Source organism: Nycticebus coucang, chromosome 2 (genome assembly GCF_027406575.1).
Source record: "Nycticebus coucang isolate mNycCou1 chromosome 2, mNycCou1.pri, whole genome shotgun sequence".
NCBI lineage: Eukaryota > Metazoa > Chordata > Mammalia > Primates > Lorisidae > Nycticebus > Nycticebus coucang.
The window spans coordinates 182,316,248-182,328,541 of record NC_069781.1 but is presented as its reverse complement, the minus strand read 5'-3'; the positions used below and the strand labels follow the sequence as shown (position 1 = coordinate 182,328,541).

Genomic DNA, 12,294 nt, shown 5'->3' with positions numbered 1-12,294 from the left:
GCGTCTTCCCAGACACAGCGGCTGTGCCTGACGGCAGCTGCCAGCCTTCCAAACTCCCCTGAAACATTCCACCCCCTTCCCTACATGCCCCTGTCAAAAGCAAACATTTCAAACGCCTTGTCGAGCTGAGGCCAAGCAAGGAAGAGGCAGGCAGGGAATGCTCCTTAAAGTTTGGGAAAACATTCCAAATATGTGGTGCGGGGAGGTGGAGGGGTGGGACCTCTGGTGGCTATGACCCAGCCTGTCCCACTCACCTGGAACGGAGGCACTGGACCCTAGAACCCCAGCCATTCCTAGCCTAGTGACACCTAAAGTATAAAACCACAGCTCTCTAAGTGGCCTACCTTTGTGAGTCAGCAGGAGTGCACTGTCCCAGCCTGAGCCCCAGCACACATCCTGAGCTATGCTGAGCGTCTCCACCGTCATCTACCAACAAGAAGTCCCCAAGAGCCAACTGTGCCCAACACCACCTCCCTTTCTCAGATTTGGGGAATGAGGATCAGGCAGCCATCCCAAAGCCAACAGGGTGCTTCCCTTGGGTAAACTGGGGACTCTGAGTGCAGCTCACAAGCCTCTCCCAGCACCGGCAGTGACCCCTGGCAGTCCTGGGGTGAAGGGGAGGAGAAGGACCCCCAAAGATTTATGAGCCAAGCGCCTTGTTCCCAGGATCCTTCTCCATGTTCTTCTCACTAACTTTTGACTTCATTTCTAGGTAGCAGGGGGTTGACAGCAGGAGCCCAGCTGTACCCAGAAGGAAAGTGTGGGCAACCCTGGTCTCTGGTCATTTAACAGATAAAATTAGGCCAGGGAGGAGAGGTGGTTTGTGCACGCGGCAATACGTGGTCTCCTAATTTCTAGCCCAGTGCTAGATTAGCATCTGCAGGGATGGCCCACCTGATCCAGGGCAAGGGGGTCACGTAGCCCCAGACCTGAGACTCTTCTCAGAAAGGTGTAGGTATGGTTGGACATCACAGTCCCTTGTCCTGAAGGCTGGGAGCTTGGGGCTTTGCCTCTGAATCTTGCAAGAAGTCCGATTCTACAGGGTTACTCCAGCTGCTGCCTTTCTGGGTATAGGAATGGGGATACGATACGAGGGGCACTCAGAGGCCTGGAGGTCTCTCCGGGTGGCCCAGATCTGTCAAACTGGACTGTAGAGAGAGGCTGGGACACTGGGTTAACTCTGTGGGACACAGTCTCCGTGGTGGTGCTCAGGTTACTTTCTTTCTTTCTTTTTTTGAGCCGTCTTTGCCATCTGCTCATCCATTTCTTCTTATTGGGACAGGAAAGAACATGGTTATGGCACAGGCAGCAGACATGCAGGGAGGCTGCCAGACTGGGCTGCCGGACCCTCCCAGCCTGCTGGGGGAGGGGAGCCCCAGGCTGAGGTGCACCCATTGTGCCTGCAGAATGCCAGGGCTGAGCAGAGCTCTGAGCTGCCCACAGCACACAGGTAGGCTCCTGCTACCTACCCACATCCACCCCAGTCCCCATAGCCTCTGACTGAGGGTGCCCCAAAGCTCTCAGGCCTGATACGCCGCCGCAGGAGACTGGCTCCCTACCACTTTTGAAGGCCTGGATAAATCCCAAAATACAACTGCCCAGTCCCAAGAGAATAGAAGGATTCTCCCCTACCTCCCCACCTCACCCCACCCTAGCCCCCGTAGGGGCCTCCACAAGGGGTAGGAGGGACCTTCTGGAACTGCCACCCCCACTCTTCAGGGACTTCCCTAAGACGCCTCCCTGAAGGTGCAAAGGCCCAGCGTGGCTGAGCAGTCTGGGCTCCCTTTCGCCCACCATAGCTCACTCCTGTACTTTCAATGTGTGCCTCCATCTCATTCATTGAGCATGGAGGGTTCTAAATCTTAAAGTGAAGGCGGCTTTTTCAGGGACAACTCTTTGTAACACAGTTAAAGGGGAAGGACACGGCCAGCTTGCTTAGTTAGGGTGTAGAGTCCAACTACTTCTGGGGAAAACAGCAGGGAAAGCAGGAGCAAAATGAAACCAGAATGGCGGAAGGGAGCAAGGAGCTCAGACCACATTATTCTGCATGGCAGAGACAGTGTCCCCCCACCCACCCACCTCCTTGGCTTCCTCCTGCTTCCTGCTGTTCATTCAGCCAAAGCCCACCTGGTCTGGGGCCTGCAGAAAGCCAAACACCCAGGCACCTGGGCTCCCATACCTTCGGAAAAGGAATAGAACCATAGCCTTTGCATCTTAACTACTCACCACCTCTCTGGGGCCACGGATTGAAAGAATCTGTGTCGCACATATGGGGAAAATTATTATGCTTCCAATTTCCCCTAATTCTATTTCAACATAGCATAGAGATAAAATATCATGCTTAAAACAACACCACCACCACCCAGATTACATTCAGCACCACTGCATCAAGCAAAATCACCTTTAGCAAAATCCTCATCTCCTGAAATGTTTTCACAAAGAATTTCACCCTTGGCAAAGAACAGCTCACCTGCTGGGGTGGGAATTGGTGGAGCTCTGGTCACAAAATTCGCCTGGAGGGGCCAGCAGGGGAATTGTAGGTTTCAGCCAGTGAAACAGATCACAAAGTCTTTTTCCCCAGCCACATTTCACAGCCACATAGCTATGTGCTATTAAAAATTTAAAAGATGAGAGATAATAAAATTGAAAAATAATATCTCTATTAGATAACATTGTGAAAAAGTTAATACATTTAGAACTGTGAGAGCATGTGAATTATTTTTGAAGGATAATGGGGTTTTAATTTTGTTCACTGCAATTAGGTTAAAGATTTAGAAATAAAATGAAGAAGTGTCTGAAACTCTCTCCAATCTAAGCTCCCTCCACTAAATGGGATGGATGTTAAATGCTGGAGAATCAATCACTCTCAGACCTTCACCGGCCCAGTTCAAATTTTCTGGAAAACCATTAAAGTGGGCAAGGAAGTCCGCATTTTAGAAAATTGAGGAGAAAGAGCCCTCACCCTGGGTTGCTGTTAGCAAATGGGAGCTCTTTATTCTTCCTGCCTTGATGTCCTAAATTAGGGACAGCTGGACCCTGAGATGGAGTGGCACTGTTTTGACAACTGGCATGTTTTTCTGCATTTTAACAAAACGCACTACAACAAGCTCACCAACCTCTAGGCAACCAGGTCCCACCAGGCTGGTTTCTCAAATTGCCTCAAAAAAAAAAAAAAAAATCCCAGGTAGGATTTTTAAAATGAATCAGAAAGCATTTTCTGTCACTAACCAAGACTATAGGTGACTGTTCCCATTCTCCTTTGACCATCTTTATATATCTATACAAATACCCTCCTGTGTAGCAAAAATAACCCAAACAGGTAGGTTTGCAAACACACCTATTTTTTAAAACTGCAAGAACACAAACACTGTCGGATTTTGGGCAGAAAAACAACATGGGTTTATTTTAAGGTAAGTACAACAGTTAAGACCACATAAGACAAACACGAATGAAGTTTAAAAAAATTTTTTTTTCTTTAGGACTACTCAGGGTGGGATCTACTATACAAAACCATCACACTTTGTCAATAAAAGTATCAGATACTTGACTCCTTTATCCACCAACAAATAATAATAATAAATTATTTTCTTGTTTTGTAAAGATCTACAACTGGGGGGGGGGATTATATCTTGTAATTGTATGGGAGACAAAACCCACATGGGTTTTTCGAATTCACTTTGGCAGTTAGAAATGGTCGGGCAAGATGAAAAATTATCCAGTGAACTCAACTTTAAATATTATATTAATGGCTCTGAACATCAACAACAACAAAAAATAGCCTGATTACAAATTCACACATTTGTACAGCACGGTTAGAGAAATTTAAAATTACACACAGCACATACACGATCTATAGAGACCCCCATACACCTGTTGGAGGTCTCTACAGAGAGTCATTAGTGGATCGCTGTGGGATTTGGTCCATAACTTAATTTTTTAAACCTCAAGTGGAGCAGAGCACAGCCATGCTGGGAGGGGAGGGAGATTTTAAATTCAATATTCATTTCGTTGGGCTGCGTCCCTTTAGAGGGGCTTCCTGGGATCCCAGAAACGGGGCGGCGAATAAAGTTACCTGCACGCTCCGCAGACCGCCGAGGGCTGCCGAGGGCTGGAGCGCCCGCGCTCTCCGCTCCGGGTCTGAGAAAAAGTTGGTGGGCAACTTTATGTTCCTGCCTTCGTCTCTGCAGCCTCAACTGTCTGAGGGGGTCGGGTCTGGGGAGCGAAGCTGGAGCGGGCAGGGGCAGGCGCGGGCCTGGGGCGGGTCAGTATTTGGTGCAGTCGTAGGAGTAGGGGCCTGCGTGGCGGTAGAGGGACGGCGCGGCCCTGTAGGGCAGCTGACAGCTCGTGTTGCCGCTCACCTGGGACTCCCCGAGGGTCGAATTCTCAATTCCCAGCCGGTGGGAGTTGAACATCTCCCGAACGTTGGGGAAAGTTTGCTGCTGGGCAGAGAACGTGTGGCCAGGGAGGTGGTTCAGGTCCCCGCTGTGGTTGAGATACCAGGAGGCCGCCTGGGCCGCGGGCTGCGGGGCAGGCTGGGGCTGGGGAGCCGGCGGGGGCGGCGGCGCCTGCGGGTGGTGGTGGCCGTGGTGCTGGTGGTGGTGGCTCGCCGCAGCGAGCGCGCCCTCCTGGCCTGCGGCGAGGTTGAGGGCGCTCAGCGGCGACGTGGGGCCGCTCGGGTGGTCCGAGAGGGCCTCGTCCAGGGCGGGCGGGACGCACATGTGCGCTGGCCTTTCGGCCCCCGTGTACAGGCTCATGGCACGCATGCTGCACTGGTAGCCCCCGGCGGGCCCGGCCTCCAGGCCCTGGGCGCAGGGCTGGCCGTAGGAGGCGGGCGGCGCGGCGGCGTAGGGCAGCGCCAGCGGCTGCACCACGAGGCCCGCGCGGCCGGCCGCCGGGCTCAGCTCTCCGCCCGGCGGCGACGTTCGCAGAGTCATGATGTTCTCCACGCTGAAGCCGGGCAGCCCGTTGGGCACCGCGGCGTGGTGCTCGGGCAGCGAGCCGTCGGGGGAGGCGGCGGGCGTGGAGGCCGCGCTGCGCGGGCTGCCCTGCAGCGCGCTCTCGGGGCTCAGCGTCTCCACCTTGGTGATGACCGGCAGCGCGGGGGACGCCGCCTCGCTCTTGATGACCACTTTCTTCTCGGCCTCCTTGGGGGCGTCCGCTAGGGGGGGCCCGGCCGGGGCGCCCTTGGACGCCGGCGGGGGCGGCTCCTTGAGGTGGGCCCGCTCCTCCCTTTCCTTGGGGACGTCCTTCTTTTTGAAGCGCCGGCGGCGCCGCAGGAAGCTGCCGTTCTCGAACATGTTGTAGGAGTCCGGGTCCAGCGTCCAGTAGCTGCCCTTGCCGGGCTTCTTGTCGTCCCGCGGCACCTTGACGAAGCACTCGTTGAGCGAGAGGTTGTGGCGGATGCTGTTCTGCCAACCCTGCCTGTTGTCGCGGTAGAAGGGGAAGCGGTCCATGATGAACTGGTAGATGCCGTTGAGGGTGATCTTCTTCTCGGGTGCGTTCTGGATGGCCATGGTGATGAGCGCGATGTAGCTGTAGGGCGGCTTCACCAGGTCCTTGGGCGCCGCGGGCTGGTGGTGGTGGTAGGGCGCGTAGGAGCGGCCCATGCCCGCGCCGTACTGCTCCGGGTGGCCCGAGTAGACGCCCATGGGGCTGCCCATGCCGCCGTAGCTGCCCGCCGCCCGGTAGTAATTCTGCTCGCTCAAGTAAGGCACCACTCCCAGGGCGTTGGGGTCGGACACGGAGTAGCGCGCCTGCATGCTGTGTCTGCGACGGCTCTCCACCGCCTGCGCTCACGGACCGCGGCCGGGGGAGCGAGGAGGCCCCGAGAGCGAGAAAGAGGGGAAGGGAGCCGGCGGGGCAGCCCCGGGCCCCGGGGAGCTGCGGGCGAGGTGCGGCAGGCGCGGGCGCGCGGGCCGAGAAGGGCGCTCGCGTTCAGCGGACTGGGCGGATCTGCATGCTGGAGGGCGCGCCTCGGGCGAGCGCAGCTCCGGGCCCTGATCACTCGCTAGCTCTCGGGACCCGGCGGGTGGCAGCCGGGGCGGGCAGTCGGTACTGAGCGGAGGAGACGCCACGGGCCGGGTGAACCGAGGCCGGACCCTCCGTCCACGAGAGGAGGGGGGAAGGTGGTTCTGCAAGCCGCCCAGCCAGTCAGCAGCTCTGAGGGTCCGCGTGCCGGGGTCCAGAGTGGCTGCACTGCCGAGCCCGGAAAAAAGAGGCAAAGTCCCTTTTAGGGATTGGGAAAAGTTTCAAAAGTCTCCTTGCTGAAAGCGAGTTTTTACTTTCCTCAGGCCACGCCCTCTCCCGGAACTACGGACCAATCACTCTGCAGCTGCTGGGAGTTTACACCAATCAGGGAGAGGAGCGCCGGAATCCGTCGGCTCTAAGACCCAGCCGCAAGCGCCAGGCTTTTCTGCAGCTCAGTCTCAACTTGGAAAGACTTTTTAAAAAAGAGTTATAGCTTACTAAGATTTATTTTATTATCACATTTTGGTTAATGGGCCCACATATCCAGAACAAAAACAAAGCGACGTTCCTTTACAAAAGAAAACACAAATTAGTTTGAAACATAAAATGGAATTGCTTAATGCAGTCAAATATCTCCCCCAAAGATCTTGCAAGTAGCAAAAGTTTCGGGACAGTTTTCCTATTAATGAGTGATGAAGCGAATAATTAGATTTCCTAATTATCGGGGCCTGAGTGTAATGGATTCAAAGCAAGCGTGCTGCATTGGGCTGGCAAGGGCCTCCCCTCAACGTTGTTCTTATTTAATCAAATAATCGTCACCAGTGAGTTTCCAGGTTCAGGGCCGTCAAGAATAAACTGTAAGGTTTGAGAAGCAAAGGATAGACACTGAATTCTGCTCGCCCCCAAATTAAATTCTCAGGACTCCCAAAAGGAGTTACCGGACAGGAGGAACAGGAAAGTAGCAACGTCCTGAGAATTTAATACTCTAAATTCGCCTCGAATTCGGTAGATCATCCGCGCCACCATGGGCAGTTTTGTGGAGTTTGGGGAAGGGTGCGCAGAACTCTGCTCCTTTCCCGCTTTCCTCTCCGGAGCAGACTCTCGCTGCCCACCAACTCCAGCTTCGCTCTCTCCTGCTACGAGGTATAAATTTCCCTTTGACAAACAGACCTCCGCACTCCCCAAAGAACGGAACAATGCAGCGACCCGCCGGGCCCAGGCAGAGCCCGAGTTCCTCGGCCCGGGCCAGAGGAAACCCGAGCTTGTTTTCCGCCGGGGCTTTGCCCGAAGGCGCGCGTAATTACGCGGCACATCGCGGGCTCGGAGCGTGTACGCTTCCCCCGCCGGCGCCTGTGGCTGACACCGGCCCCAGGGCCCAGTTCCCTCCAAATCCCCGCTGGGGTCCTCCAAGTTGAGTTCCCATATTTTAGTCTTTTTTTGTTCTGTTGGATTTTGATGAGTTGGAGACAGGGCTCTGTGAGGGGACTGCGTGAGCAATTGCAAACGGTTAAAGACCCCTCCGGGATTGTATTATTCAAGAGAGACCGGCCTGGAGGTCCTTGCCTTTCAAAGCTTTCTCCTTCCTTCTAGGAATCCGGGACAGTTTGTTTATTTGTGGACTGATTATTTACTCTTTCAACACCTCCAATAATCGGATCCCCTTCTGCCCACTTCCCCTGAAGGGGTGGGACACCCCTTTACTCTGGACAGAATTTTGGAAGTTGTTCATCCGGTCAGGTAGGGATTTAGATAACACACTGTTTGTATTTCACGTCATCCTCCGTCGTTTATTAGATTCCCAGCAAAAGGGTGTCAGAGTCTCCACTGGCCACCGTCAGCTTTCAGGAGGTGTAGAGAAGACGTTAGGGACAGCTCACTCATTTCAAAAAAACAAAAAAGAAGAGGAGGAAAGTGTGTGTACTTTGTCTCCTGATAAATGCAAAATCAAAGGGAAAATGCAAAACAGCTTCCTATCACCTTGAATATTCTCCTTCTCAAACACTGCATTTTTAATGCATTTTCTGAGTTCTGCTTCTAACTCGATCCTTTCTCCTCCCTCCCCCCCTTTGGGGAAACAAAGTAAAATAAAGCTTCCCAGTTCTCGGCTCACAGGTAAATAGTTGGAGCTGTCTCCCCCAACCCCGAACCCCCACCATGACCATTATTTTTATTGCCTTTTTAATGTTCTCATCCATCCTTTAAAAAGAGCAAGGAAAAGGAAGAGAAGAAGAAGAGAAGTGTTATAGGAAAAAAGGTGCCTTTCTCTTGGGCTGCATGACACTCCTGCCCAGTCCTTCTCCCAGTTTGCCTGGAAGTTCAAGCTACAGATCAGGAAGCTCTCCTCACTCTGCAGGCTTCCTGGAGGAATATTATTTAATCCGCTTTTACGGAGGTGTATGTGTTTAAATAACTTTGTCATAGCACAGGGCAAAACCCCAAATAGCTAAGAATTATGAAAATAAATTAGAAAATGACAGTTTCTGCTTGAGTTCGTGTTTACAAGGGTGCCCAGGTTTAGACCTACACCATCTGAAAAGAGCTAAATTGAGTTGGCAAATATATTTAGCATCCCACCCCTACCCCGAAAATAGAGGCAGGTGGGAAGAAATCCTTATACTCAAGACAGGAAAGGTGAGAGAGACATTTTTCTCTGCCTCCGGAATCAGGTTTCTTCTCTGCTCAGCAGGACTCAAGGAGAGATGTTTGTTCAGGTTATTAAAACAACACCTTCCACACCTGGGCTTTTGCAAAAACCGTGTTTCCCATCTTTTCTTTAACCTGCCAAGGTATTTTTGGACTGGGGGTTGCTGTTTTCCTGCTGAGGTTCCCCCCTCTTTTTCTGACCCTGCTGTCAGTGAGCCGAAAGCGGAGGGGGGCCCAGAGGGTCCTGAGTGTTACCGGAATCCTCAGTGGTGGCAAAGGCGGGAGGCGGCCAAGGCTCCCCCCAGCGCGCGGTCCCTGCCCGGCGCTGCCCGCCTTCCACTTGGCGGTCCTCGGACTCCGTGGGCCCTGGCGCCATCTCGTGGCCGGCGGGGGAACTACTCTGCAGGAACCAAAAAAAAAAAAAAAGGACTGGTAACAAGGACGGTGCTGACACCTGGTGGACGCGCCTGGGCAACTGCAGCGTCAAAGATCAAAAAGCAACTTTCTCTGTTGCTTTGCAATGTGTCAAGAACGTGGCCTGTTGGGAAACAGAAGTGTCTTTGAAATGGCTTGGGGGAGGAGGAGAGAATTTTCTCCGGGGAAATTCGCTGCAGTTTGCAGCAAATAAAATCTGCGCTTCTTAGTTGGCCAGAACTCTGGACTTTTTTTATTTTATTTATTTTTTTATTTTCAGAGTCGTTGAATGCGTCGCCTGGTCCCGGTCTTCGGCCTGCAGCTGCCTTTCTGCCTGAGGTGTGGGGTGAGTTTTGGGGAAGTCATCAGAGCGCTGTTTGAGCTGGACGCATGTCCGAGGGTGGCCTGGAACAAGGGGGAGACTTTCCACCCGGCCTCCAGCCGCTCCTACTTTTGAGCCACAACAGAGACCCAAAGAGGGGACAGGTGGGTTACACAAAGTCAGGGTCGCTTCTTAAATTCCTGGGCGATCCAACTTCCAGAAATTATCTCTTGCGGGAAGGAATGCGTGTCCTGATGAAAACTGTGGAGGCCCACTTTCGTGGGCCTGACTTTTCCCTGGAGTTAGGGCAAGGCTCCTCCGCTCATGGATGGCAGAGCCGGGGAGGAAAAGAACAGGAGTGTATGAGGACTGCTCTTGGTTAGAAGGGATTAAAGGAATGCAACAAGAAAATGTGATTAGATGGAAGAAATTTTAAAAACTAATAACGGACAGGTTTAAGGATACTTGGGGAAATTTGAATCTGGGGTGTGTGTTAGATAATAATCTCGTATCAAGGGTAAGATTCTTGAGTGTTCTAATTCTGTGTGGTCGAGTAAGAACACGTCCTTGTTTTTAGAAGGCATGTGTCAAATGTTTGGGGCTAATATTCATCATCTCTGCAACCTTTAAAAGATCCAGCCCAAAGCAAGGGGCGGGGGGGGGAGGGACAGAGAAGAGAGGAGAGAGGGAGGAAGTACAAACATAATAAAAGGAGAAGGCTATTGAATCATAGGATGTTCATTGTACTGTTCTTGCGCATTTTCTGTAAGTTTGAATTTTTTCAAAATTAAAAAAAAGGGAGACAAATACCTTTGCTACTCTGAAAATTAGAAAAAGAGATGTGACACAAAGCGAAAGTCTTTCTGTGGAAGGGACTGCAAAACATTTAGTGAGGACCCAACTTGGCCCAGTATCCCCTCTCTTTTTTTTCTAGAAGTTTCTGAAAAACAACGATCAATATCTATGGAGCTTATTTCAATACCTTGTAGTTACCCTCCCCCCCCAAAAAAAATCCTTAGTGATTCTTTAAGGAGTTTATCCATCTTATAACTCAGGCATTGGCACAGTTAACACAACCAGAGATGCAAGACATTCCATAGAGCACTGTGGATATTTTCAAAATATAACATTACAGATGTACACACGCTGCTCCGTCCAGAGAGTTAGCGACCTCTGAGAGTTACAGCCCATCCTGTATAGCTGTCCTAATCTTTGTCATCATGATGCCTTACCTGTATATCAGTTAGTTGAACCTGGCTTATGCTTGGTAACAAACATGTCACATCTCAGTGACTTCCTCCTGAGCCAAGCTGAGGGTGGCAGGAGCTCTGCTCATCACAGGCACTTAGAAACCCAGGTTTTCAAAGACTACCTCTCCTCAGAGGATCCCCTGTCATCTTGGTAGGAGGAAGAGGAGGGGATCTGGCCCTGGGAATTAAGTCCTACAGCCTGGAAGTGCCACATTCCCTCCATTCACAACTCATAGGCCAGAGCTGCTTGGAGGTCCCCACACACCCAGGGGATAGGAAGTTGAGTCTTCCCTGTGGCCAGGCAGAGAGCAGGCTGGCTCTGCCCAGCAGCCTCGTGTCCCACCCTTTCCGGCTGGTAGTGATGACCCCTGTTCTCTGCAGTCCCAGTAATGCCTGCATACTGTCCCAAGCATTGTGCCATGGCATACACCCAATCCTCTGTGGGTTAGGTACCATTAATACCACCCTTTACAGGTGAGGAAACTGAGGTTTAGAGAACTTACGCAACTTAACCATTCCCCAGTAATGGAGTCAAGATTTCTTAGCCCATAGCTTTGCTGCTTCTTTGAGATTAAGGCTTACAGCCTAGGAAATTAGAAACTTAAAAACGTAGAAACTTCTATATAAATATAAATAATCCATATGGAAATATCCTAACTGTCATAGACACGTCCAACAGTGTGCATATGACATCATGACATCTGGCCACACACAACTCGGTGTGTATGTGATTTTAGGTTTTTCTATCATCAACATCGAACCCTGTGATTAATCTTGCAGGGTGAATAGGAAGCTGCAAAAGTGGACTGCCCCCTGGGAGGCCGGACAGGACTTGATGTTTGGACAAGGGAAGGGAGGGAAGAGCTGAGGAGGTTTCGATTGTCACTGAATTTGCAGCCCGTGGGTGGAGGTTCTTAGTCCTAGGGAATAAGCCAGGCTCAGAATTGACCATCTGGGGCCAGCCTCAAAGTGACCCTGGGCCTAAGGCCAGGGTCTCACAGTGACCATACCTGAGTGAGGCCCCAGGAGACCTTTGAAGGACTAGAAAAGCCAAGAGCACAGAGCATCCCTCCCCAGGGGAATGAACCCAGCATGGCACTCAGTGCTCTCCACCTTAGGAGCCCATAAAGCCCCAACCTGTGCCCACAGGCACCTGCCTGGACCCAGAACGGGGCCTTTACACTTTCCGTGCCCTTTGGTGGGTCCCTACTCCCAGGCCTCTGCTCTCTCCTCCATTCACCCACCTATCCACCCCCCCCAGCCCTACCCTGAAGTTTCAGTTTCTCAGTGGCCTGTTAGAGCAGTTTGTTGAAGCCCCACCCTTTCCTTCTGCAGATCCACAGGCCGGTTGGGGGTAGGATTATTTTATAATAGGCTGCATTTGGCAGCCTTTATTTTAATCAGTTTAGATTCACCTGACCACCCTGCCTGGTGGGATCTTAATTGTCCCCCCATACCGAGGGGGGAGCAGGCAGGGACCTGGTCATCCTGAGCCCTGCCAGGCTGCTTGACACAGCCCCACCCTCCTCATTATAAACTGAACTAGTGGATGCCACTTGGGGCTTCAGAGACACCCCATGCCTCCCCACTGCTGTAACCACACGTCTTGTCTCTCATGTAGAGACTCACCTCCAGAATTCAATTCAAGCACTTACTGGTGCTTATTTTAGGCATGTTCTACAAAAGGAATAGGGAAGA

General features: G+C 52.1%; 1 protein-coding gene across 1 annotated transcript; it reads right to left on the bottom strand.

Moving 5' to 3' along the window:
- Positions 1-3,379: 3,379 nt before the first annotated feature.
- On the bottom strand, positions 3,380-6,250 carry FOXC2 (forkhead box C2). The gene has a single exon (XM_053554049.1). The coding sequence runs from the start codon at positions 5,757-5,759 to the stop codon at positions 4,263-4,265; it is 1,497 nt and encodes a 498-aa protein (XP_053410024.1). The 5' UTR covers positions 5,760-6,250; the 3' UTR covers positions 3,380-4,262.
- Positions 6,251-12,294: the final 6,044 nt, after the last annotated feature.

Bases quoted from the DNA above. Each gene is read 5' to 3' on its own strand.
- FOXC2 (XM_053554049.1), bottom strand. From the start codon at position 5,759: ATGCAGGCGCGCTACTCCGTGTCCGACCCCAACGCCCTGGGAGTGGTG.